The following is a 27,757-nucleotide window of genomic DNA, read 5'->3' as shown; positions in this document are numbered from 1 at the left end:
GGCTGTGAAAAGACCATAATGCTGGTAGGTAGAGGTATCAGCGAAAAGGCCCTTTCTCAAATTCTGCATTCTTTTGCCGCAATGGATAGATGCAATGAAATCCAGTGTTTAAAATAGCTGTTTATTTATCCTATAATTTTACTACTTTATGAGAGAAGTTTAACAAAATACCAAATATCCAATTAAAAAACCAAACGCATTTAAAAAAGCTAAACATGCCAGTTCAACAGAAGCAGCATAACAACACAGAGGCAGAAACAAAATTAACCACCATTCAACCAAGTTGAAAGGGCTGGGAGAATAAACTATCGTTTACCGGGGGGGGGCAGAAAGCTCTCTGTGGTATCAAGTAGGCCTTTTTAGAGAATATTTTATTATTAGTACAGCAACCATTGAAAATGTCCTTCTAGCATCTTCAAATGAAAGTCCAGAGGATGAAGATGGTTAAGGGCAGGCACAGTGGGGACAAGAGCGCTTGCTCCCAGGTCCCCAAAGCTCACAGCCTGTGTGCTGTCATCCGCAGCGCTGGGTTGTCATGAATGGACTAACAAGACTCTATGTCTTTCCACTCAAACCTGTGGTTATGCCCTGCAATTAAAATAGAGAGCCACCTGTGAAATATTAGGATGATCCACTCCTAGGAAATGAAATGGGGACCGAATGATGCCTACTGGAGACATCTTTTCAGAACTACTATCCTACGTAACCCAATCAAGTGTGGTTTATTCAATAAACCAAGAATCAGCAAGCTATGCTTTTCGGCGCATTGTGAGATGTTAGGCAATTAGGACAGAGGGCAAAGAAAAAAGTATTTTTCTCTAAAACGAGCTCTAAGACTGAAATACTTATTTTGACTTTGCGGATCTTTTCGATTATTTTTCCTCGACCAGAGCAGAAATAACAGAAAAAACGAACCTTCCCTCTGTTTAAGATTCGAGAACAGTTGTTGCCCCTCTCCCCCCGGCTCCCCCGAGAATGATTTCCGAGTTTCCCTCCTGGGAAAACCGAGGCGGGGGTGGGGGGGGCTACTCGATCTGGCCTGCAATGCCCCAGGCCACCGCTAGATGGCAGTAAGGAGATAGCAAAAACCTAATTTCTTTTGGCCGTCAGGTACTGCCCGCATATCGCAGCCCAGCTTTAGCAGCCGTAACGGCGTCCTACTTTCCTTTTTTTAATTAATAAAAAAAAAAAGGAAGAGGAAAACTAAACGGAGCACGAAGCCAGCTTCCCCCGCCTCGTCTTTCTCGCTATAGCTTCACAGGAGCGAATCAGAAGAGCGGATGCAAAGAGACGCCGCAAGAGGAAAGGACGGCGGCACCGTAAACACCGGGCGTTGCCTGCGGCGCATGCGCTCGTCGTGGCTCAGGTTCCTTTGCTGGGAGCTCCGGGGCAGCTCAGCGGGTCTCGCGCCGCTGGCGCCTTTTCAGAAATTACGGCAGGCGAGGAGGCGTGTGATGGTCGCCCGGGGCGGTGGCTCCGCTCCTTCGTTTGAAAGAGGCGCCGAAGGAGCCTCCGCCCCCTCCTTCCCTCCTCGCCTTACGAAGCGGTCCCCCGGCTTCCGGACCGTCCTGAGCCAAGCTAGTTCCGACGATTCTCTTTCCTGCAAGCGATCAGGGAGGGATGTCTTGAGAAGGGCTGGCGGCTCCCTCCATTCCGCTTCGGTGACTTCCTGCAGAAAGAAAGTGGTGGCCTCTTTTCTCCTACCTTGTTGCGAATGTAAGTGGAGAAATAACGGGGGCGTCTGGATCTTCCATATTTTCCGCAAAGAGCGGAGGAAGGAGGGAGGGAGGATTCGTTGGTTGCAGATGGGAAATAAACAGAACGCGCGTCAGTCTCTTCCGGGTTGGCTAAAGTACGGGGGGGGGGGGGCTTGAATGGAGAATGTTGAGCTCCTGGAGCAGTGAACTGTGAATGGGGTGCATTCCTCGGACTTTGCAAGATTGCAGGCCGTCTATGTATCTCTTCCGATTGAGAAAATGTGGCATCGTAGTTAATAGTTTGCCCAGAAATCTAGGGAAGGGTACGTATTTGTTTTCATTATATGATTTTTTTCTGGAGCTGCTTTCCTTTATATCCAAGCAAAATATGCTGCGACTGTATTATGTGAGCTGCCTATGAAATACACTTTGGTTCTAGCACAAGCCTCACTTATTATCCCAGGGGCTTAATTGTTTAATATTCTGATAAGTTTTAGTAGTGCTATTCTGTACAGTGTTTCTGGATTGTGAATGTGCTGAGAAATTGGTCACTTCTGGCTGTACTGCTCCTTCTATCTTAAACATTCAGAGACCTCCATAGTATTGGTCCTCTATTTCTGTTATCTCTATAAAGGATATTTCTATCCCTCTTATATTCATATTATATATTTATATATTTTGTTTTTCTCTATCCCTTTCATAGTAAAGACAATTGTTGTGATTTATATTAGCAATTAAGATGCTGGAAAGATTCAGTTGTGTTAAACAGTCTTTTATTTATCTAGGATTGTAACACTTTTCAGAATGTAGCTTGAAAAAAGCGGGTACCAAGAAGCTATAAATGAAAATGACACATTGATACTTATGAGGTCCTGTTTGCCTGCAAGTCATATTAGCAACCTTGCTTTTTTTTCAGCTAATTCTATAAACATGCAGGAAATGTAAGGAACAAAATTAAGCCTCAAAATAGATTGGGAAGAAAATAATTCAATTAGTTCAAGATACAGGTAGTCCTTGACTTACAATCACAATAGGGACCAGAAAATTTGTCGTTAAGCGGTGTGTTTGTTAAACGAGGCATCACGTGACTGCACCCGATTTTATGACTTTTTTGCAGTGGTCGTTAAGCAAATCACATGGTCATTAAGTGAATCATGCGATTTCCCATTAATTTTGCTTGTCAGAAGCTGGCTGGGAAGGTCACAAATGGTGAACACATGACCCCAGGATGCTGCAACCATTGTAAATACATGCTGGTTGCCAAGTGCCCAAATTTTGATCACGTAACTGCAGGGATGCTGCGACAAGCATAAGTGCAAGGACCAGTTGTAAATCACTTTTTTCAGCACTGTTGTAACTTCGAATGGTCACTAATCTGCAAGTATTAAGGGCACTGGGCTGGTGCTTCCTCTGAGAGAAGGACATTGTTAATAGGTTCTTGTATTGCAGAAAGGTGAAATTGCTGGAAGTCAGGCAGGATGTCCTCAGACCAGGAAAAATGACCTGATATAGAATCCCCCATTATCAAGTTCCTCTCCTTCCACCTATTTGGAAAAAGAAATTGAGAGGGCAACCAGAATCATTTCTGAAAATCTTGGCATTGCGGAAGACTCCCTACTTTTTTTGTGTGGGGGGGTAAATATATGCTACTTAACAAAATGAATGTCCTAAAATGTATCATTTGTAATCTAACATATGCAATTGTACTTTGACAAATTCATTAAGGTGTCATTCGTGGCACTACTTTGTCTTGGCAAAACTTCCAGTTAGATGTAATCAGTTTCCTTCTGTGAGTCTTCAATTAACTTCCCTTAAGGTAGGGCATGAAACTGCTTGTTTTCTAGTCTGGATTGAGGTGCTTCAGGGGATGAAGAAGTTAAACACAAGGGAGGTGCCAAGACAGCAGGATTAGAAGTAGAGGATACAGTACTTACATTTGCCCATACAGTATCAAAATTTGGCTCTTGTTCCTTTTTTGTCAAAAGTTTTTGCCCACCAGTGAGTTTCACGCATCAGTCTATTACATCCACTTATTTCAGCTATCTTGTACACTTCTTTCCCCACCAAATGAGGTAGAGCTAGGATTAGGATCATGATTATCGATCAGTGGTTGACAGTTACCTTTGTAAATTTATGTACCTATACCCTAATCACAACAAGGATATTGCACCAATTGATCACGTCTGTGACAGACAAAAACTTTCCAGGTGTGAGATTTTAACACTAATGGTGAGCAAAAAAGAAACAAGAGCTCAACATTCAACAGAAAGTGACATGCAGCAACTCCCAGGGACAGAGATCTCTGTGTTCCTCTTATGAGCTTGGTAATGCTCTCCAGTTTCGAGAGTTGCAGCTTGGATTTTTACTTATGTATTTAATACAGTAAATAGCATTCTGTATAACTTTTAATGTTGCACATCTTGAATCTGCAGTTTCCTTAACAAGCAATCCTTTCTTTCCAAACTCAAAAATGATATATTTTACAAAATTAATATATATATATTAGATGTATTCCTTGAATTTCCAGTTTTCATTTTTGAAAAATTGATGGTAAAGCTATTTATGCATTTATTTTAATTATTTTCCCCTCCCTCTTTTGGGCCACCTCTCTGGTAACACATTGGGACAGCCCTACGATCATCATGACACCCAGGAAGTCCTGAAAGGCCCCACCACAGAAATGGACTTTATTCATACTTGAAAAGGGGTTGATTTTCTTCTTTTCCAGAGAATTCCATGAGACCATTTTGAATGGCGGATAAAAGAACAACATATTCATAACTCCAGCAAAGTTATGATGGATGTAGGGAAGTGGCCTATATTTACATTGCTTTCACCTCAGGAAATTGCAACTGTCCGAAAGGCATGTGTATTTGGAACATCTGCCAATGAAGCTATATATATCACCCACAATGATGAGGTAAGATTATAGTACTTCCATAGGTGTGTTCACTTTCTCTGCTTATAACACTGTTTGGATATTTAGTGGGTAATATAAAAATAGCTAGCTTTTGCTTTAGGTTTACAACTGTATTTCTGTACAATTAATCAGATTTTAAAACATAAATCTCAGAGTTTAAAGGAGATGAATATTGCAATTTCTTTGTTACAGACTAAAATTAATGTTTGTGACCAACACTTTTGTTCAGTGTCTATGAAAAATACAACTCAGCATAGAGTACTTCCCACTGAGCAAATATGGATTCCTTCTCCTGTCTGAGAAAATAAGATTTTATAAAATAGGTAGCCACAAGCAGGACTCACTGCTTACTTGTCTCTATTCCCTTTCAAATAACTCAAAAACAAAACCCTCTTTTTTTCTTGAAGGCTGCCCTGCACTCATATCTCTGTGGAGGGATTCATCAGTGAATAGCCAGTAGGAATCCATTCTGAAGCTGAAGCTGAGGGCAGTAAATGCAGTGAATTCCTCCCATGAATTCCAGTCCAGATTGTTGCTCTTCCTTTGCTGCACATCTCCATTTCTGCATTTTTTACAAAGTACTGTAGCCCATAGCTGAGACATACTAGGAGGAGAACAGGGTGGGGAAGGCCACTTGGCAATTGTAGTTCTGGATTTCCTGTCCATGTAGTTTGCTTGCATAGATGATCAATGCCTTGGATCTGCAAATGGTCCAACAGCTTTACATTCTGGAGATTAACCTGATGCCTTCTATCTCTGACTTTTTGGGTGTCCAAGGATTGCTCATGAAAGAATTGATTTCCTCCTTTGCCATTCAACAGAAGTCTAGCAGGAAACCACAGGACAAATTTGCTCTGTTTTGCAGTGGGATTGAAAGACACTCAGAGAGCTGAGTTGCTTTCTGCAAAAATCCTAAAGGTTGATGTTCCCCTAGAAAACTGATGAGGAGCAATGTCAGTGGATTTAAGCTGTGAGCCTCTGTTTAATGCTTGACCTGTGACATGGTGTTTTCTCATTTAGAGGTGGGATGGGGAAAGAAGTAGCTTGTTCTAAGCAGCTTGTTTCCAGGCATCTGTGAGGTTGGTGCAGACAGGAGGTCTAGAGAAAGACGAGCTTTGAGCAAGAGAGGCTGGTTCAGAGCACTTAAAAAGGTATGTGTGCATGGAGGGACTGTAAAGATGGAAGCTGGATTCTGTTCAGGTCGACAGCTGGAGAACTGAAAAGTCCTGGAAAATGAATGCCTTGGTAGAAGCTCGTCTGTTTAGTTTACCAACTAAATAAAATATGCAGCAACGTGCCCTGCCTACCTATTGCTGGGAAGTCTACTTAAAATAGATACTTATTGTATTTCATTGATATAAGCTAATCATCATAATTAAATGACTGTTTATTGTCACTGTGATAGCAATAATGATGATGGCGTCTTGAACATTTTTTTTCAAATAGCATACATTGATGTTCCTGCACTGGGAAATAGGGAACACCCCCCCCCAATTTTCATTGTTTGTGTTATGATTAAAAATCTATGTTCAGATTGTTTGAATGTACTTATTATTTTAGACTACCTTATTTCCTTAATGGGCAGACATATACGCAACTAAAATACAATCGACTACATGCAAGAAAGTATGAAGTGTGTGGGAGGAGGACTTTCTGTTTTAGTACCAGAAGTCCATCCAAGTAACAATAGAGGGAAGGAGTGCAGAATACATAGATCTCTGTGGAAAGTCCAATGTTATTAGGGCTGTCTAAGAAATTTTGCTTGCTTGAAAGAAAGGGCAAGAGACAGACCCAGTCCCAAACATGGATGTATCCTGGGCTGGCTTACTTTTGCATTGCTATGGGAGAGTGGGCCAGGGCACGCAGCTTCTTCCATGCTGAAAGGCCTCTTTAACTTTTGAGTGGTGAGCCAGGTGTTGCATATGAAAAAGGAGTGGAACAAAAAAGTAAGCTTGATTTAGTTTTATTTAGATGTGATAATTCAATACAGTTAATATGATTGCTTTTTTAAAAAAAATAGGAAAAGAATTTCCCCTTTCAGATTAAAGATTACAGTTTTTTAACAACCTAGGATATTTCTTTGAAAACAAGTTTGGAGATTTTTTTGGCCAAACCCTTATATTGCATACTATATTGCACAACACGAAGATGTGTTGTCCACCACTATATTTGATGTCAGCCCTTCAAGATGGCCAAGTCAGGAAGCAGACTACTCAAGAATGACTGGAACTCTATTTTGTTGAGAGAGGCGATTAGCAACAGAATCTTGAAAGCCTGATTGCGTTTGCTTTTCCCTCCCTCTTATACCCAAAAGAACTAAGGCAGGGTCAGTTTAAGTTCCTTTCAAAAATTCTCTTTCTTTCCTGGGCTTAGAGTATTTTTTGCTAACTGTTGCATTCCTTCTCCAAGGTCATCTACACCTGACAAGAGCAAGTTACTTTACATGTTAGAGTACAAACCACAGAGTACACATTTCTGTCCCCTAACAGAAGGAAATGTCTGTGTGGGGATATTACTACCCCCATCAGGTGTTAGATAAAATGATATTTTGTCACTCCTGCATATATTAAGGGCAACTTTACAAGATCTGACTGGTTTTAAAGTAGAAAGCAGCCAGGACATGTCCTTTCTGCAAGTTGAAGTAAATAAAGTAAAATCTAAACTTAGATCATAGCTACCTTAAAATAAGTAATTATTTAGGTATTACGAGTCATTGCAGATTAAGAAAAGTACTTCAAACTCTATATACTTTGCTGTTTGAAAATATAGAGAAGCAGTTAAGCATAAGACAGAGAGATAAAGATTAGTCAGAGATTTGGTGACAGCCTCAATTCAGTTAAATTAAAATCTCACTCATGCACAGTTTGCTGGATGATGAAGATTATTGGGGTCTCTCTTATGCCAAAGGGTATTATTTTTCCATGCATAGTGTCCAATATTGAGCTGATCCTATTATAGATATGTTGCAGTTACAATGGAGGAGGTGACATCTTAGTATAAGTTTTTTTTAAAGCTTCTTTCATTAGCAATGAAATACTTTGGATGGAAGATTTGGTCTTTAAACAAATCCATCAAGGAATTGTGGTGTGTTTTTTTAAATCAGTTTCATATGCTTTTAACATACTGGATAAATTTATTTTTTTCAGTCAATCCATTGCCATTTACTACTTCAGATATATATTTTCCATAGGCTAAGCTGAACTCCTGATGGGCATGTGCGTGTAGTTTTTTTTGGCAGCAGTCTCTGTCTCCTCCTCCTCCTCCTTTCTCTTTCTTCCTTCTCATAGCCTTGGTATTCCTACTAGTCTCCCTTCCAAATATTAAACAGGTCTCATATACTGAGGCTTTTGAGATCAGCTAGTTGAATTGATGCTGCCACTTACCTTTATTTATTACAGTGAAATCTTGTTTTAACATATTAATTGTGGGAAGGGGTGTTCACGATTCTCCATTAAATATGAAAGTACTTCATCACTGGGATTTACATCATTTGTATAATGACAGCATTAAGCAGATGATGTGTAGTATGTTTATGTCATCTCAGTGTATGTCATTTGTGTTATCAGGCAAATGATGCAAATGCCATGGAAATTTAATCCCTTGTGTGCAAACCTTCTAGACTGTTATTAGTTTTCTAGATATCCGCATACCAGGTTTTATGATGTTATATATCATATAGTATAATTGTCCATAACCTATCAGCCATTAATTGATAAACAACGCATTAAGTATACTTTGACCTTGAGTATGTTATTTACTTTTTCCAAGCCGACTCATTTCAGATAAGCTTTGACTACAAACATTAAGTCTGCAATTCTTCATTTACCAAATAATTCTTTGAAGGAATTTTATCTCAGTGTTCTCTTTCTATGGGTATCATCTGAACTACCCTTCTCTTTATTGTAATATCTGTGATTTAGACTTAATTATAAACTTGTTTGTGTGACTTTTTACTTACAATCATCTCAGTGTCCCCATGCTCATGGGATCACCATTTGGGTGTTTTGCAACTGGCATGCATTTACGACCATCGCAGCATCCCACAGTCTCATGTGACTGCCATTTGCGAGCTTCACAGCCAGCTTCTGACAAGCAAAGTCAATGGAGAAGCAGGTAGAAAGTGGCAAGTCACAGTCACGTGATGTCTCACTTAACAACCGCATTGCTTAATGATGGAGTTGACTGTTCCAATTGCAGTGGTTAAGTGAGGACTACCTGTACTATTAAACAGGTTCAGTTTTCTGCCTTTGGCATTGTTTGGAGAGTAATTATTTATTTTATTATCAAATTTATACGGCTCCCATCTCACTATACAAGTGACTCTAAGTGGCTTACACATAAAAAAATGATAAAAACAATAAAAAATCTTTACAAAATATATATATATATATACAGGGTTAAAAGACAAGGAAGGCTTTTGTTAGGAGCAATTTCTCAGTAGTCTTCGCAGCAATTCTAATTAAGTTAAAACTATTACCTTAAAATCTTTGCTAACTGGTAGAACTTTTTGTAAGTTAATGACAATTATCAGACAAAAGCATTTCATCCTGAGATTATATAGTAAAACAAGAACATTGATAGCCTCTGGGTTTGACAGGAAAATCATAAACATTCAGAACCTATTGTGTCATTATACTGTTAATGGATTTATCCACCTCTATTGAGAGTAAAACAGAAAAAGTTAATCGGTCTAGAAGCCTTTTCAGCTTGAAGCTGTTGCAAGCCCAAGACGCTTCCAAACAGCCTGTTTGAATTTGAAATAATGTGATTTATCTTCTATCCATCCCTTATTCCATATTTATTAAATCTCAGTTTTATTGTAAGTCAAATCTTTTGTACACCACAAACTCAATTTAGATTTTTTTTTTAAGTGCCATAAATGAACATATCCATGTCAGCTCCTTGGTTTTGGTTTTTCTCAGGTTTTTGTATTTGGACTAAACTGCAGTAATTGTCTGGGGACTGGAGATAATCAGAGTACTATTGTACCAAAGAAACTTGAAAGTTTATGTGGAAAGAGGATTTGCAGTCTCAGCTATGGAAGTGGGCCGCATGTGATCCTTAGTACAGAAGGTAGGAGACTTCTTATCCTGAGCAGTGTTAGAGGCTCAAATCTAAGTATGTGACTCTTAGTTAGGGAACTAGAGAATGGGACTGGTTGTTGTGGGGAGTCTGCTCCTGTCATGAGGATGTTCTATCTCCATGTGAATTACATTTGGAAAAGTGATTGCACCTGCAGCTTCTTCCCCTGAACTAGGCTGGACAGACCTTTTGCAGCTAGGGACCATACCTTTTTTGCCAGTTTCTCTCAGTGGCTCATAGGGATAATTATATCTCCAGAGGAGGCAGGAATTGAATGTTCACCCGTTTGTTTGTTTTTTAATATTATATGATAAAACAATGTCCATTCCTTGTGTCAGCATGTATTTAGAAGTTAGGTTTTAAAACTAAAGTAGGTGCATGTTTAAGCCTGTTAGAGGTTTAACTTACCATCATACCTGACAACATATGCTCATCTATCTTCCTTTTTTTTTTTTATCTGCACTCAGTCATTACTGACTCTGCAGTGACTGCTTGGACGAGTCCTTGCAGTTTTCAAGGCAAGTGTTTCGGAAGTGGTTTGCCAGAGCCTCCTTCCTAGAGCAGAGCCCAGCTGGCGTGCGCAGGAGGCGGGGTTTCCGTTGCTTCGCACCCTTTTCGGGTGAGCGCGGTTTTCGTGTTTTACCGGCAACTGCTCCCGACTCCTTTTTTGCAAGGCGCCGCCAGCATTTTTCCTCCCACCGGAGTGAGAGTCCTCATTTATCTACTCAAGTGAGTTTTCGACCTGTTGGGTTGACAGGAACTGGGGAGGAAACAGGAGCTTACAGTTTGTCCTCCACCTGGCTCCAAATCTTCCAACAATGCACCCGTTGTGGTAACCGAGTCCAACCATCCGCCTTGCTACTGGTTGTCCTCTTTTCCTCTTTCTTTCCATCTTTCCCAGCATTACAGACTTCTCAAGAGAGTCAGATCTTTGCATAATGATGTTCCTTAGTTAAAATAGCTTTAAAGTTTAACACAGGTAAATGTATGTGATAAGCTTTAAAGATGCAGCAATTATTGCTCATTTACATTCTTCACAGTAGCTGATTATCTTAGCTAATTACTGATTTCATTCATTCACTTTCTGCCAGTCAGGTAATGCCAATTCATTCAAGTTCTCCAATACCACTGCCTTATCCTCCTCATAAAACCAGTCATTAGAGGAATAGTAGTAGTAGTAGTAGTAGTAGTAATAATAATAATAATATTACCATCAGTCAATTGTAAAAGGCAGCTTTACATCCTGCTACGATACCTTTAACACCATCCAACAACATCTGCCTATCCCAGGTCCTTGGGAAGGACTCAATAAGTGGATAAAAATGCCAAATCCAGTCTAAACATCTGGCAGACTGTGCAACCAACCATAATAATGTGGTTGTATTAAGATCTTGTTTTGTCTGAGTGGGTGTAAAATGTTACTTATTGCGCATTTCACTGTCATTACTTTTGTTTATTTTTGGGTAGATGGCGAAGTTTATACTTGGGGACATAATGGATATAGTCAACTTGGAAATGGGACAACCAACCAGGGTGTGACACCTATTCAGATTTCTACCAATTTGCTTGTTAAGAAAATAACTGAAGTAGCTTGTGGGTCCCATCATTCTCTTGCATTATCATCTGATGGAGATGTAAGTTGTGCCTTTCTAATTAGCTGCTCAGATTTTTACTGTTAAGAATTTACTTTTATTTTGTAAGTGTTTGAAAATTGTCCTTGAAGGGAGTGTATTAACGCTTCCATCAATCTGTGTTTTCTTAATAAAACATTTCAGATTTTATCTTAAGAGGTAAATGTTTTATGAAATGCAATTCATGTGTTTGCAGAGGAAATAAGCCACCTCTTGGCAGTCTGATTTCACAGGGGCTTTCTATTTTGTGCGAATAAGCACTGGCAATGATAAAAAAGGAAGATTTCAAGGTTTCATGTAAAAAAAAAGAAGGGCTTCAATAATTGATTCAGAGCCCAGCTGAGGCAGTGCCCCATTTTGTTTCAGTCCAAATCAGAGCCTTCCTGATTCAAAAGTGAAACTTGGAATAATGGTGCTTGAATTTCCCATTGCATAGGAAATTCTAAGGGACTGTAATTTCTAAATTTTTCAGCTAGATAGAATGAACTTTATAGATATACTAGACCAGTGTTTCTCAACCTTGGCCCCTTGAAGAGGTGTGGACTTCAACTCCCAGAATTCCCCAGCCAGCTGTGCTGGCTGGGGAATTCTGGGAGTTGAAATCCACACCTCTTCAAGGGGCCAAGGTTGAGAATCACTGTACTAGACCCTTCTTAGTATGAAGAAGGCCAGTTTCAGAGAAATAGACACACGAGTTTGGAGCTTGGCTCCTTTAAATTGTGTGGGTATGGGTTTAAGGAAAGTGCCTGACTTGTTTGCTCTGGGATAACATTTGCAAGCCTTCTTGTCTTCTCTGTGGGAATGAACCTGTCAGATTTCAAACCAACAGGTACTAGGGCTTGTTTGTTTGTTTTGCACAAAGAGGGTAATGTCTCCTTTCAGGGCTTGAAAGTTTACAGTTAGCTTTCAAGACATCAGATATAAAAGCTTTGAAAACTGCCTAGCATGGAAGTGCTATAACCTTTGCCAAGGAGATAATTTTTGATAAGTAGGTCCTGTTGCTAGTTTACCTTTTAACATTGGTCATGAGTTGATGGCTGTTGTTTCTGACTTGACCTTCCTTCCTTCTTTTTCCATGCACTCACATTGGTATAGCATGTTCTATTTTCTTCTTCTTCCTCCTCTAGTAATGAGGACTGGACCACCCAACAATCAATAAGCACATAGGATTGCACTGTCAGATTTTTTCTTGGAGGAAGAATTAGGAAGAAGACAGAGAGAGACCTCATATTGCCATAAGCATGCTTGGGGCTTTTCTTAAGGTAGAATATAGTACTGTAGTCTCTCTTTTCCTTCATGCACTTTTCTACCTGAGATTCTTTTTCACCCTTCGAAAATGACAGAAAAGACTTGGTGGGTAGAGGGCAACCCACCTGAAATGCATAGGCCCTACTTTAGAATGAAAGCAAGGCAGGAAAAATCAGAGGAGGAAGATTGTGTTGTCCATTCTCTAAGAGTGAATGCTGGAAGCTGAGAAGAGTACAGTCTGACACTGGAGGCAGGCAAATGATTCAAAACTGATGGCTTCCTTTTCCTTTATCTGGTGAATCTGGGCAATTCCTTCATCCAGGGCTGAACATTAAAATATTTATCATGTAAAACTGTATTTAAACTGTGTCTGTCTTTGGAAGAAAAAGCAGTAATGGAGCACTGATCCCAAATGAGATCCCTCGATTGGGTTCCTGCTCCAGCTTCCTGCAGAAAAATGTTTGCTTTCTAACTGTCATTTGACCTGAAGGTTTGCCTTGAAGCATTATATTCTTCGAGGTAAAATATACACTATTTCGTTAGCCAAGTGTGTTGAAAGAGGCTCCTGTATCAATGGATTTTTGTTGCCAGCAATTAGAATGTTAATTACAACAGTATTTTTTTAAGTATATCATTTCCATGCTATGTGTCTGTGCCTTGTAAAATGAATTGCTTTGCTAACTGTACTGTTAAACAGTATATGCTTTGGGAAAATGTTTCTGCTTGCAAAGTAAGTTTTTGTGGGATGCTTCCTTGGTGTCTCTCCATCTTCTTCCTTTGTTAAAAGGTATATGCCTGGGGCTATAACAACTGTGGACAAGTTGGGTCAGGATCAACTGCAAATCAGCCAACTCCTCGCAGGGTCTCCAACTGTTTACAGGCTAAGGTAGCGGTCAGCATTGCCTGTGGTCAGACTTCTTCCATTGTTGTCATAGATAATGGAGAGGTAAGCATTCGGTGGTCTTGCACATTTGCCTCTGCTTCTGCAGAGAGAACTGCTACTGTATAAGCTTTTCATACAAAATGTGCCACAACATCTTGTTTAGTTAAAGGATTTTTTAAAAAAACTCATCTACTTGTTCTACAGGTCAGGATTAAATTTTACCTTCTTGCACAAGGATGTTTTCTTCACTGACTAGAACTTGTTTCTGAAGATAACTCTGGTGGTAGTGAAAATGGCATATATTGGTGAAGTGGGGAGCAATTTTCAGTCAATTTCTCTCCCTTGCATCCTTTTAAATTTTCTGGAGGTTACACACTGACGCAGAATTTATGAATTAGCTGAACCTTCAACAATTTTCAAATTAAATTTAGAAAAATGCTTAAAAAGAGAGAACATTTTTCAAATAAAATACCAAAGATTGCTTCATAAAAATTATGAGAAGTTTTAAAGTATCAAAAGTCTACCCCTTTTCAGAGAGAAAAACTTCTGCCTCAAAACCTTGCATTTCAGCCAATTGCATGAGAAGGTGCATTTGAAGTGAACCAAAAGAATAAAATAGAAATGTGTGATGTGGAGAGACGGGGTGAGGAACTGCAGAATGAAGACAAATCTTGATCCTGCTCTTCTTCTGAAGTCTGGCTCGGTTCAAAGGAAATGCTAATTTTTTGTTCTTCTCTTTAAACATATGTCCAGTTAAAACAGTTTCAGAAGTAGATGTGGGCAATTCAGAAAAAGTCTATGAAATTCTGCATTCTTTACCCTACAGTTTGATTATCCAAAGGCCCCAGGGCTGTTTTCCAAGTACAGGCCTCAGTTGTTCCGATCTCCATTCAAGGAGTGTTGGTATCGGATCTAAGATTCAGAGACAATAGGCTCAAACTAGTGTGAATGCCAACAGGTTTTACTGAGCATAAATTGGGAAAGCTACAAATGAAAAGAAAATACACCAGATTTTGTCCCTTTAGTTTGTCAGGAACCCCCAGAATGACTGCGGATGAGCCATGCTGGCTGGCAGCTGCATAGCATCTTCTTCGGTCTTCAGGTCTCAAAGTATATAGAACCTTTTGCCACCTTTTAATACTTTTTTTCAAGGAGAATAAATAGTAGAGCACCTGGAGAGAGCTTAGTGGCATATCTTATCAGGACTCAATCGTAATTTAGCTATCTTACTGCCCAAGATATTTTATGTAAGCCATTGTGGTACAACGCTTGGAGATGGCCTGATAACACATCTTGCCAATAGCAGTTAACCTTCCCCAAAGGTATTTTAAGTGAGGTATTGTCTCTATTGTGCCAGTATTCATCCTCCCTTCTGCAGGTGTTGGACTAGGGAGCTCACGTTATTCTCTTTATCTTAATTGTTACTAGTGGTGATACAGATAAAAGGCTCAGAAGTGGGAGTGAGTGCATACAAGGTGCAAAAATGCTCAAAACCAAGAGTGATTACATATAGATTGAAATAACTTAAGTACAGTAACCCTTTACAAGCATAGGTATAGAATATCTGTCTTATATGTTCAGATAGAAATCAGACCATACTATTACACCTGCTCACCATATCTTCCACAGCGGAGAGAATTATTGCTCTAACCCTTTTGTTTCACAGAAAGTCCAGACATTCTCCCCAAAAATAGATTTGTAAAATATAGTAAGCATTTTCTAGCTACATTTTTAAAAAAAAAACATAGATACTAAATTAATATTTCCCCTGTGAAATAGTAAGAGGGTATTCATGAACATAGGAAGTGAGAAAGGAAATAGCACTTACTTTGGTCAGGTTCTTTTCTGTGCATTGCACTTTAATGTTTTGAACTTCTGCTAGTTCATCAACCTCTATTCTCCTAGAGCAATGGCTCTCTGGTTACAAACAGTGCGTATGTTTAATTTGACCTCCTCCTTATTCAAGGTATATGGCTGGGGTTACAATGGCAATGGACAACTGGGTCTGGGAAATAATGGCAATCAGTTAACTCCATGCCGAGTGGCAGCACTTCAAGGTGTGTGTGTAATGCAGGTGAGTATAGAGATACGGTGTTTTGTGTTACTTGAATGGTTGTTAGGAAAGTGTCCCTAGTCTCAGGAAGACACATGGTTAAGAAGATAAGAGAAGTATAACCTCTACTCCACTAATCTCTTCTAGTTCTAGTTTTTTTATAAGTAGATAAGAAGTTGTGCACACTGAATGTCTCGCTTTTGAACAGCACAGACAATTGCATTCTTTATGTTCCTGGGAGAATGACCTTGGGATATTTGGAGCAGATGAAATGAAACGTTTCACAAAGCCCTGAGCAAGAGCAGGAATGGCCAATTCATTAGCTCCTTAGTCTTTAGGTTTTCCCCTTGATGCTCTATGATATAAGAAATCTTGTCCTCCTCTTGAGTTCATTATGGGTGGCTCTGATGGATTTCTACAGTTTACGTATGCCCTTTCTGACACAGGGACATCTAGACAAAAACTGAGAGGTGGTAATAGCATAAACTGGTCTGTGCTCTTGCCTGGCTTAATGGACCAGCTGTCCAAGGCATTTGGAATCTGCATAATATATAATACATATCTGACTTCTGTCTGAGCCTGTAAAAGGATGCTGCTGTCTAAGTGAATCCACCCATTAAAATGAAAGTGGCTCATAAAGCATCAGCACCCTTTTTTCAGTCTCATCTGGGAGCCTGGAAAAGATTGGGCTTATTTCATGAAGAGCAGAAAGGTGCTATGCTTGCTTGAGGTTATTTTTTCCCCTTAATAATTGTGGAAGTTTGGATGGCCCTAGTAGGGATATAGATTTTGGATTAAAGAGTTACCGATGAACTTTTAGAGACTAGCCAATTGATACCTAAGTATGGTACAAAACTGCTAATAATAACTGAAGCTTTTAAGCCTCATACAAGAGTTTCTCTTCTAGCATATAAAGCATGCAGCTTGTTATGTTTCAGGGATAAACTCTTTTCACTGCTATCTTGGAGTGGTATGTATACTAACTCCTAGCTTCTTTGCAAACTTCTTTGCAGATTGTCTGTGGCTATGCGCACACGCTAGCACTAACAGATGAGGGTTTACTCTATGCCTGGGGAGCAAACACTTACGGGCAGTTGGGGACTGGCAACAAAAGCAACCATCTCAGTCCAGTGCAAATCATGATGGAAAAGGAGAGGTAAATGCCACTGCAGCTAATGCTTGGTGAGCTGGGAGCAGGGTTATATTCATGGCTCTGGAAAACAGACTTGTGCATGCAATTTGTTATGAGGGCTTTGGGTTCAAGGGAAATAATCCAACATATAGCACAAAAAAACCTCCTCCTGATTTTTTTCCCTGTTTATTAACAGAGAAAGGCAAGTTCCTTAGTTTTGTTTTCAGACGTGTGAAGCAATTTATGCAGTATTCTGTTAATGCATACGGTCTTCCACCCACACCTTCCTCCCCTCTCTACTTCAGCTAAATAGGAGTAGGAATGTGGCAGTAATTTATTACTAATTGCGCCCATATATCTAAAGTAACTGTTTCTTTGCATGTAATGTGATTTAGCTGAAGCTTATGGCTGTTTAAGTGTATAGCTTTTCCTACAACCCCCTTCCTGCTTAGAGCTGAGCAGGGGTGCCAATTATGCTGGCTGGCATTTTCTCTTGGGCTGCCAGCACCTGATTTCCTTTGCCCCAAGGCCATCTCTCCCTTGCTGCCAACTCCTGTTTGCTCTGGACCACACCCAGGGACGTTTCAGGAGTCTTGCCCCAGGTTCCCCTGGAAAGGACATACCTTCAGCACTTTGAAGTGCCTAGAATCACCAGCCGTCATTCCTTCCTCCTCAAAACTCCTCTGGCCTCTCCAGCTTCCTTCTTTTTTGTAAGAAAATGTTGGCCTGTGAGAAAAGTTTGTTATCTCCTAGAGAAGAAGCACAGCTGCCTTGTGCTTCTCACAACAATCAAACAAAGAAACTGCATTCAAATCAATAAAAGATAAAGATAAAAGATGGCAAGTGCAATGAAGCGAGGGCCCCTTAGTTTCTTATTTTATACCACACAGGCCCAAAGGCACATGGGACCACAGTCCTTACCATCAGCCACCAGTTGTCTAAACTGCAGACAAGCTGGGTGGGGAAATGATTAAAAAAAAAAATCTGAAGACTTTAAAGAAAACTTGCATTAAAGATTAGAAGCAATTGAGGCACTAAATCAGAATTGGCACCTGAGGTGATTTTATGGACTGTTTGTGAGATCTTCCATTAGCACAAGTACATAGTGAAGTAAAACCTTGTTCTCTGAATATGAAGAGGGAAGGGTTAAGATGGTGAAGGAGAAGCATCTCCTTAACTGAGCTCCTCACAACCTTCCTGTGTACAAGAGCTCACAGATCAGTTACGTATTCTAGTCTATTCTGCTTTATCTTATCTTATCTTATCTTATCTTATCTTATCTTATCTTATCTTATCTTATCTTATCTTATTTTTATTCTTTTATCTTCATTTTCTTTACTCAGTAAGTATACTATCTCTGGGAGGTACCTAACTGTCAAGATTCTATATTGAGCTTTGGAATAAAATGATAGTGGGAGCAAAACCAACCACAAAATGACCAGCCAGCATAACAGGATGAACATGAAGTCTCTCCAGCTGAATGCTTGTGGTCTGGTTTTGTCCTTGTGTAGGGTCATCGAGATTGCTGCTTGCCATTCTACTCATACATCTGCTGCCAAGACACAGAGCGGCTTAGTGTACATGTGGGGTCAGTGTCGGGGGCAGTCGGTAGTCCTGCCCCACGTTACCCACTTTTCCTGCACTGATGATGTGTTTGCTTGCTTTTCTACTCCTGCCGTGATGTGGCGTCTCCTCTCAGTAGGTGAGAATTTGTATCACTTAATGCCAAATACAGAACTGAACATTTCTCATACTCATGGATGGTTGTGTGGGAGGGGCCTGTAATGGGCTGTGAGAATAACCTTGAGAGATAAGAGGAAGAGCCACAGCTTAGACAGCAGTCTGATAAAATTTCAACGTCAACCAGGAGTAGAGTTTGAGACAGCATCTCAGAAGGGACCCTCCCTAGTTCTTTGGAAAGTAAAGGTTGGGGAGGGAGGAAGCATTTCAGACTTGCAAGATGCTGTTACTGTAACCTTACAATAAAGTTAGCATTAGTACTCATGGTTTTGGTTTCCTCTCTGGGACTACCTCGAAGGGTTGACAAGGCCTTGGGCAGTGATTGCCAAAAGATGAAAAAAGAATAAAACAAATAAAAATAAGGAGAGCTTAAATGAGGCCTCCAGCTATCCTAAATCTGTCCCAAAGTGGTTTTTGTACAGTTCTGCTTGTTTCCTTTAGTGCTCCATCCACCATTTTCCTTTCCCTGTATCAGTTCATATCTGTGAAATTCAGGTTTGCCCCCTCATAATCAACTCTCTTGCCATAGACAGATTCCTTGATCTTGAGCGTTCACTTTGACACATCCTGGAGAAGAAATCTCTATTCCACACCAAAGCTACAAAGGCTATCAGGCCCAATCTTAACAGAACTGCACCCTATGGTTTTCTGCCTGCCTTTGTGCTGCTGTCCTTGATAAGTGAAATGTGTAAGGATCTAGCTGCTTAATCAGTCAGAGACAGAAAAGACAGAGGCTTGTAACAGCACATCTTTCACACAGTGCTCAGCTCCCAGAACCATTTTGGGCGCTCTAGGACAGATGTAACAGATGCCTGTAGGCCATGACGTATCTGGACTTGGTCCATATGCAGGTATATTGCATGTAATTTTTTTATGTTTTTGAGTTTTTATACATTCGTGATCAGGGAATAATGTCCACAGCTTGTGGAGCTGGAATATGGTGAATTTAATTCTGAAGATGCATAGATGGGCAGCAGGTAAGCAGAGCAATGGGAACTGAAGCGTTCTGTGCTGCTTGTTCCTGTATAGGCAGTTGGACGACTGTGGGGAATGGTGTAATTAATGACCAACCTGATTTATCTGCCTAAATACCGAAATACTGGCAGTTTTAAAAAAAACACAACCCATGGCATCTGATGAGAATCGTAGTACCCAAAATATTAAGCTGTCTTGGTTGTGTTAATGTAAGGTGCCACAGTATTCTGTTTTTTGCTGCAACACAACAGCGCAATTACCCTTCTAGGATCAGAGTTGTTTCTTACTGCAGATGTGCCCAGTTCTGAAACCTGGAACATAACTTTTTGATAAGAATGATGTGATCATATTTCTTTGTGGTGCAGAAATCTACATGAAGCAGGGTACTGATGAAAGATGTACCACATACATTTTTGGATCATTGATCAGCTTTTCCCTTTATGGGACACAATCTCCAGTTCAGAAGTGCTCCTGTAAAGCTAACAAATATCTTTGTGTGTAAAAACTGTTGAATCCTGGCATGAATTGATTCTTTTGGTGTTGTATTCGTTTTTTACAGAGCATGAGGACTTTTTAACAGTGACAGAGTCTCTGAAGAGAGAATTTGATAGTCCTGAAACATCAGATCTAAAGTTTAGAGTAGATGGAAAATTCATTTATGTACATAAAGCTGTTCTGAAAATCAGGTAATGCTTATAACTAATCATCCAAATGGTAAACAAATGCCTAAATCATCTTACTGATTTAGCTACTGTACTTTACTTTGCTTCCTTAATGATCTTGCCATTTTCTATACCCTTTTTAATTGCCTAATATGGGATGGATGTGGATAGTACTTCAATATGTACCTTTAAATTAAAATTAAAAGCATTGGACAACCTGTCATTTTTGAGGCTACAGTGCTTGTGGAATAGTAGATACAAAATATGGCTTTAATTTCTTATGTGAAAATAGCTGTTGGAAAGAATCAGAATCTTAACTATTTGCTGTGAATGTGACTTAAAGTAGCATTTTCAAAAGTCATGTGAGTTTTCAATTCTGAATAACTGATCCAAATTAATATTCATAAAAGTCAAAATTTAGGATGATTGAAGAGTCAGAATGTAGAAAGAAGGTAAAGGTAGACCAAGCTAAATCCAAAAATACTAGGGAATTCCTGGAAGATTGGCATTCAGACAAATCAGCCATCAGTAGACACACAGAAATAAACCATGTTTACACACCATTCAAAAGAGATAGTAAAAAAGCTAAGAAGGAAAGAAAAAGACCAAAAAGACCAAACTTTTCTAGCAGCTAACACCCAGATAAGCAGGAATTAACACCAGACAAACAAGCAGAAAATTGTACCCTAATCAAGGACCTACCAAGGAGAAAACCACACACCCCCAACTCTGGTAGGGCAAGGTACTATATATAAACACGGAGCATAGCCCATACGTGCGCTGAAGATGTTACCTAGTTGGGTAATGAAACATCTGCAAGCAAACAACCAAGCCCAGAGAGTACTAAAGATCCCACAGAAAAAAGGTAGTATGGAAGCTTAAGCTATAGGTTTTAGTCTATAAGATGCCAAAACTTCTTTTGTTGAGTATTATGAAATAGATCATCTTTCCCCAGCCTGATATTCTCCAGATGTGTTGGAACTACAACTTAGCTAGGGATCCTGGGTACTGGGAACTGAAGTTCAAACACTGGGAGGGAAGTTCAAAACCCTCCAATCTCCAGTTATATCCAAGTTGGGGAAATAGAAAATTGGACTTTAGACGAGCAGAAAAATCTTAGGATTGTTCAAGATGGCAAAAATGCTGCTGGGGAATGAGATCAGAAAATTCTGAAGAAGTTATGTGCTGCTTATATTTCTCTTGTTCTTAATGTAATATACATTGCAGATGTGAACACTTCCGTACTATGTTCCAGTCCTATTGGAATGAAGACGAGAAGGAAGTGATAGACATAGATCAGTTTTCCTATCCAGTGTATCGTGCTTTTCTTGAGTACCTATACACCGACAATGTTGACTTGCCACCTGAAGATGCTATAGGTAGTACTGAAAACTTTGGCAAAATTGTGTTGGGAAATTAAGTGTCCAGGATAATTTTTTGCTTTCATTTTTCTCTGGGAGAGGGAGATGGTGGCATCTTACCCAGACCTTAGCAGCTCTTGGTGCCTCTACTGTCCATCTTGACCTTTCAGTTTGCAGTACTGGTTTATGGTGAACTGATGGGGAAAGAATGTTCAAACAAACCAATCTAGGTTCTGGGATATGCTAGGTTAAAACTAACTTCTCTTTAAATGGTGAATGTATATATTGCACCAAAGCTCCATTATTTTGCTGAATGTGTGTCTGTGCATTGCTGATGTATTTGGTTACATTGTCCCCCAGGAACCACTACAAGAATGGTTTCCTACAGGTAGTCTCAACTTACAACCATTCGCTCAGCGACCGTTCAAAGTTATGACAGCACTGAATGAATGGTGGTTACAATCAGTCCTCAGAGTTCCGGCCACCCCAGCACTCCCACGGTCATGTGATAGTGACCTGGGTGCTTGGCAACCCATTCGCACTTATTATTGGTTGCCAAGCACCCCGCGATCACATGATCACCATTTGCAACCTTCCATGCCAGATAGTCCCTAGAAAATCAAAAGGGAAACCGGCAGGGAAGATTGTAAGTTGCTGGGGTAAGTCTCCCCCACTGCGCACCCTCCCCCAGCCCCTCTGCATTTGCATCATGCTGGCCACTTGCGCATCCCCATGCACCCTTTCCAACTTGTGCTGCACACCCTCCCTGACTTGCACAGTTCCTCTTGTGCACCTTTCCCGACCCATGCAGTGCCTCTCGCACACCCCCGCACACCCTCCCCAACCAGCACATCTTGTGCACTCTCCCTGATCCGTGCAGTGCCTCATGTGCACCCTGACATGCGCGGCACCTCTCACGCACCCCATGAACCCTCTCCGACTCTCCCCCACGTCCCTGCCCACACCCTCGCTCCCTCCCCCACCTGCCAGGAGCCACTTACCTGCCTGCAGGCTTGGGACTTGCAACTTCCTGCTGGTTTCCTCACTGACTTTGTGTAAGAACCACTGTACTCACTCCTCAGTGAATGCAACTCTCATTGAAACCAATGCGTGGTCAGAGACAAGTAGATTTATTGAGAAAACAGTAGTACACTGCTCTAAGGCATAGAGAAATAGCTGGAACTGAATTCCCCACATGCTAAACCCCAGTTTAAAGTCCCCTCATTACCCCCTCCCTCACGATCGTGGAATCCTTCCTGCGCAGGTTGTTGGGTCTCTCAGATTTCCTCTGTTGCTATGCCCTTAATCAATCCAGAAGATTAGGAAATGGCTCATCAGCGCCTAGCTCTGACCTCCCCCCCTCCATCTGCTGGAATGGCAGAACCGCAGCAAACGAAGCGGTCGTGCGAGGGAGTGGTTGCGAGGATTCTGACACTTTGGTTGTGGGAAGCTGGCAGGAAGTTGCCTCGCCTAACAACAGTGGGATTCAGTTAATGATGACAACTGGGACTGCAGGGATTGCCACTGCTAAGCAGTGTGATCGTGCTTTATGACTGCATCGCTTAGCAACAGAAATTCTGGTCCCAACTGCCATGATAAGTTAAGGACTACCTGTATTTGGGACTCTTCAGACACATAGCCAGATGTTATTCTATGGGTTCAGGCCCTCTACTGGGAATTAAACTCAGGGCTTTACATTTTAGATGACTATATACAGTGCATTAACATTAGGAGCTACCCAGATCCTGGCTCCCAGCAGTTACAAGAAGGGATAAACGGAACATATCAGAAGGGTGTAGTCAGCCCACCTTCCCTTAAGTTGTCAGAGCAGGATGAGATGGGATAGTGGACTGTATATACCATTCTCTGTTTAACAGCTCTTTCTGATGAGTGAAACTCTGGTTGCCTCTTACAGTGTGAAGAGATTTTACTTTTCCAATGCATCATCTTATACTGTATGGTCAGTGTGCAGGAGATTCTGCTTTGGTGTCATGGGAATAAAAAAATAAAAAATCTAAATTTTCAGGGCTTCTGGATTTGGCTACATCATACTGTGAAAACCGACTGAAAAAATTGTGTCAGCATCTCATCAAAAGAGGAATCACAGTGGAGAATGCTTTCTCGTTGCTATCTGCAGCAGTACGCTATGATGCAGAGGTAAATTAGCTGTCCCCTAAGGTCTGCCCTCTCCAGTGCACCTCGGGGAATTGTTAGGGAAACAGTGAAGCTGCAGGGGCATGAAATGGCTTTAGGAGGGACTAGAGGGTTGAGGGGAGGTAGAAGTCAGAAGAGATGTGCGTGTGTGTGTAAGCATGAACGCTCCATGTGTGTGAGCAGGTGGGAAGTTGGAGTACGATTCTGGGAGTGTTTGGGTGGCTTGTCTTGGGTGAAGTATATGAGGATGTGTTAGGAGGGTGATCTTGGGTGATGGAAATGAGCAACAAAATGTCTTAGAATGGCAAAGATGGGTTTGTTAGCAACTTACATCTTCGGAGGCAAATACTTGTATCTTCCACTTATATCTTCATCAGTTTGCATTCTGTGAATTTTCTGTGTGATATGAGGAGAGAGATGATTTAGAATTTGGATCTCATGCCCAACTTCTGCCTTAGTTTCTTGCCAAGTAACTTGTACTTTATGACTAGCTGGACCTTGTCTCAGCTGCAGTAAAGTTATTCAGGACTAAGGTGTTGTGCCTTGGGCTCTGTGGCATGCAGTTCTGTGCATACAACAGTAGCACAAGAGCCTGAGATGTAGTTCAGTCCAAACTCGTAAGAGTCATGCTACGCATCCCCCAATGAGTGTCAAAACTCTTCTGTAGGGCTCACTCCACGACATCCTGGAGATGCGTGTGTATCCCATTTTTCTTTGTGTTATACACAGTAAAGCCACCATTGGAGGCCACCAGAGTTCTCTCCATCCATTACCAAATAATAAGCATTTTAGCGGTGAAAATGAAGAGAGAAGGAGCTAGAACAGATACATCCGTCAAAAGATATCTTTCCAATGTTCTGGCAAATTGCTCCAACACTGTCATGAGAAAAAGGTGTGAAGAGAAGCTTTAGGGGTGATTTATCTATTAAACAGGGTGGTTTAAGAATGCGGCAAATTAATTTGTCTCATCATAATACCGATATTATATTTTTAATATCAAATACATTACTTGTTTGTTGATAAGTTTTTATTCAGTCCAGATAGTCTACCTTGCAGTCATTTGTAATTCCTAGATAATGTAATATCTGGAAATAATAAGAGTTAGAAAGCAATCACTTAATGCCACTATGCCTACTTATACCTACTTCAAATTGTATTTCCATATATGCTGAAAAAGTTTTTAAGACATGTAAAGTGGAAAAAATTTCCTTTATTGATTTGTGGCTAAAAGAAGTGGCAGAATGACATAGTTGAAAACAACAAATACTGTGTATATCATTAATGCTTTCCTTCAGCATTGGCAGTGTTGAAAGCTTTAATTTAAAAACTTGTTTTGAATAAGTTTAAAGACACACTTTTTGTTTTCTGTCTAGGATTTAGAAGAATTCTGCTTTAAGTTTTGTGTTAATCACTTGACTGAAGTCACCCAGACAGCTGCCTTTTGGCAAATGGATGGTTCTCTGCTAAAGGAATTCATTGCTAAAGCCAGTAAATATGGAGCCTTTAAGAACTGAGAGGTGTAACTGCCTGTTTTGGACGTTATGGCCACAGCTGATGTGATTTCATGCCTTTTTCTCATATGTCCAGTTAATTATATCACCTGCAGTATCAAAAAAACGTGCCCAACAGCTGTACTTTTGGAGGAATTCCAAATTAAGCAGCAAACACTTTATTTGGATTTTGTTACTCTAGAGAGCTGGACCTATTTAACTGTTCTAAGTAACTCTGTACAGGAGAGAATCAGAAGAATGATGGAGTGGGTAGAAGTAACCAAAGATAATGTCAGAAATTGTTGTCTGAAATGGCTTGTTTGCGATGACATTGTGGTACCTCTTATTCTTTTGAAGCACTCTCATGGAAATGGGAAGCAAAATATCTTACATGGAATAATGGGAGTGTTGAAAAAGGAAGCATCTTGTGCATATATTTTTATTTATTGATTTTGTCATTCCTTCATATATATATGAATGAAGTTTGCATCCCTGTCATTTGAAAAGAACTTGGTCAGTGAAACAATGCTGCATTCCTCTATCCACCTACCTAGGAGTAAGCCTCATTGAATTCAGTGGGATGTAATAGATTTGCACTGTAAGTACATTGAGATATACAATTTTAACTTTGAAACGTTGAAGAACCAACTAGTCTTTCATAATAAAATTGGAATTATTGCTTCTGTACTTCCTTTGATGCTAGTCATCTTTGGAGGAAAATTAAATGTTGCTCTATTTTGCAGACTTCAGTTGTTCAGAGCAGATGACTCGGAAATGTTTTGCACTGCAATTATGTATAAACTATATAATAAAATGGGTGTCTGCCTATTGAGAGTTCTACATTTATCTATTAAAATTGTGCATGAAATTACCTTTATATAAGGACTCTGGTATTCTGGGTGGGACTGAAAGGGTTCTGTGCTGCTTTTTCACCAAAAAAAAAAAAAAAATGAAATTAGGTAATTATTTGTGCAGCATTTCTGGAAAAAAAGGTGAATAAATGGAGAAAGTCTTTAATCAAATCTACCGGAGTATTTGCTATTAGAGAAGTCTGATCTTTCACATCTGGTATCTGACCAGAGTTATGCTTTCCTCCTCCTTGGAGTCACTGATGCTTGACTCTGACTTGGGTGCTGTTTATTTACTGTTGGATTACTGAATTCAATTCTTGCATGAATAAGCTTGCTGTTAAGGAAAGATCGGGATTTCCCCCCACATTCCTCGTACCTTGCCAGAATCAGGTGAGCTGGAAGGATCCTTAAAGGCCTGTCCTGTGCTGCTTCAGTACGTCTGTTGCCAGAGATTTCTGTTAATCACCCTGTTTAAAAACCTCTACTGTATTGGAATTAGCTCATCTGCTTCTAAGGCCGCTATCTGCCTCTTTTAATATCTGAAGCTTCTTATGCTCTTGTGGAGAACAAATTGGCTATTTTAGTACCTAATATGGTGATCACCGAGCTGCTTAATCTCTGGTTAGCCATACCAAGGAGATTTTCCTTATTTGCAGGAGGAAATCTGTATTGCTGTATCACTTCCATTACTGTTGTCCTTCTCTGAACTTAGCCTGATTTGCCCATCTTAAAACTGCAGTGTCCAGAATTAGGTCATACTTCAGGAGAAGTTGCATTAAAGCCAAACGGGGCTACCACTTTTTCTCTTGAAGCTACCTAACATTCAGTAGTCTTTTAAACCATTGCACTGTCTTATAATTGTTGTTTAATAAGGTGCTTTGCGCCCTGGAGAAAAGTGGGTGATGGAGGGACTGGCTATATACTAGTGCTGGGCTCTGACCCACCTGTTGCTCAGCCCAATGAAATCAGCCTCTGTGGGTAGTTACACCTCTTAAGCGTGCCAGTGGTTTGGAGGCTGAACCACAGCAATGTTGCTATCAGTTTTGAAGAAATTCTCCAAAGCGCGTCAATATTCTGTCTTGGATAAAAATGATGCCAGAAAAAGAGAGGTTGAGAAAGCAAGACAGTTCTTGGCAAAGTCTATTCAGAGCTAGATAGGAACGTAATGGGGAGAGAGGGAGGTATGCTCTCTTCTCATTATGTTTCTATCTAGCTCTGAATAGGTATGCTCCCTCCCACTTTAGTCCTTGTTGCAAATTTGCCTACATCCCAGTTTTTAGGAGACCCTCTTAAAGTGTAGGGAAAAGATGAAATACCTTGCCTGTTAGGCATCACTTGTGGTTCATGATTTTGAAAGTGCAAATTTTTGAATAGGACCATTTTATTATTTCCTTTATCGCTATGGTTTGTTTAATGATTATGCTATTCTGTGATGCCCAATAGTTTAATTTGAATCACAGTACAAATTTTAAAGTGTTTTGGTAAATCATTCATGTTTACTTACAAAATGATCCACATCTTAAATTCTGCAAGAGGTATGTAAACGTATGAGCACAACTGTATATGTTTAAGTAATTATACATTATTAGAAAATACTTTTTATTAGACTTTTATTTACAGTTAAGTAATGAAACAATTTGGAAAATTCTTTAAAACACAAAGTTTAAGTGGCTGATTTGCTGAAGTGTTTTACATGATGAGAAACAAGCTCCTTTCTGTAGATTGGCCTCATCAGCAGAGTTACCACCATCTAAATATGTATATAAGTATATACACAATCCATCCAGTAAAACTTCATGCAGGAAGAGCAGTTTTTGGGGGAAGTTAAGTGAGTGTATTCCACAATGTTGAAGATCAGAGCTAATGAGTCTAGACTGC

At 40.2% G+C, this 27,757-nt stretch overlaps 1 protein-coding gene across 2 annotated transcripts; it reads left to right on the top strand.

Moving 5' to 3' along the window:
- Positions 1 to 1,296: 1,296 nt before the first annotated feature.
- On the top strand, positions 1,297 to 27,009 carry RCBTB1 (RCC1 and BTB domain containing protein 1). Of its 2 annotated transcripts, none has more exons than XM_007440425.4 (12): positions 1,297 to 1,716; positions 4,426 to 4,617; positions 9,540 to 9,690; positions 11,167 to 11,333; positions 13,366 to 13,524; positions 15,428 to 15,535; positions 16,528 to 16,670; positions 18,158 to 18,348; positions 19,921 to 20,047; positions 21,251 to 21,402; positions 23,411 to 23,541; positions 24,912 to 27,008. In XM_007440425.4, exons 2-12 carry the CDS (start codon positions 4,492 to 4,494, stop codon positions 25,050 to 25,052), a joined length of 1,596 nt encoding a protein of 531 aa, XP_007440487.1. In that variant the 5' UTR covers positions 1,297 to 1,716; positions 4,426 to 4,491; the 3' UTR covers positions 25,053 to 27,008. The 2 variants fall into 2 exon arrangements, with proteins under 2 accessions (XP_007440487.1, XP_007440486.1); XM_007440424.4 differs by lacking the exon at positions 1,297 to 1,716 and adding an exon at positions 1,857 to 2,020 and having other exon boundaries at positions 24,912 to 27,009.
- Positions 27,010 to 27,757: the final 748 nt, after the last annotated feature.

Source organism: Python bivittatus, unplaced genomic scaffold, assembly GCF_059951505.1.
Source record: "Python bivittatus isolate LINGU-HERP-01145 unplaced genomic scaffold, Pbiv_v1 ctg000020_np1212, whole genome shotgun sequence".
Lineage (NCBI taxonomy): Eukaryota > Metazoa > Chordata > Lepidosauria > Squamata > Pythonidae > Python > Python bivittatus.
Note: the sequence above shows the minus strand (reverse complement) of the source record. Positions and strands in the feature narration are given on the sequence as shown.

What these genes read in the sequence shown, in the direction of transcription:
- RCBTB1 (XM_007440424.4), top strand. Translation starts at nt 4,492, where the DNA reads ATGATGGATGTAGGGAAGTGGCCTATATTTACATTGCTTTCACCTCAG. An exon ending in TGTGATCCTTAGTACAGAAG is followed by an intron (nt 9,691 to 11,166) that starts GTAGGAGACTTC and finishes ATTTTTGGGTAG; the next exon opens with ATGGCGAAGTTTATACTTGG. An exon ending in GTGGCGTCTCCTCTCAGTAG is followed by an intron (nt 18,349 to 19,920) that starts GTGAGAATTTGT and finishes CGTTTTTTACAG; the next exon opens with AGCATGAGGACTTTTTAACA.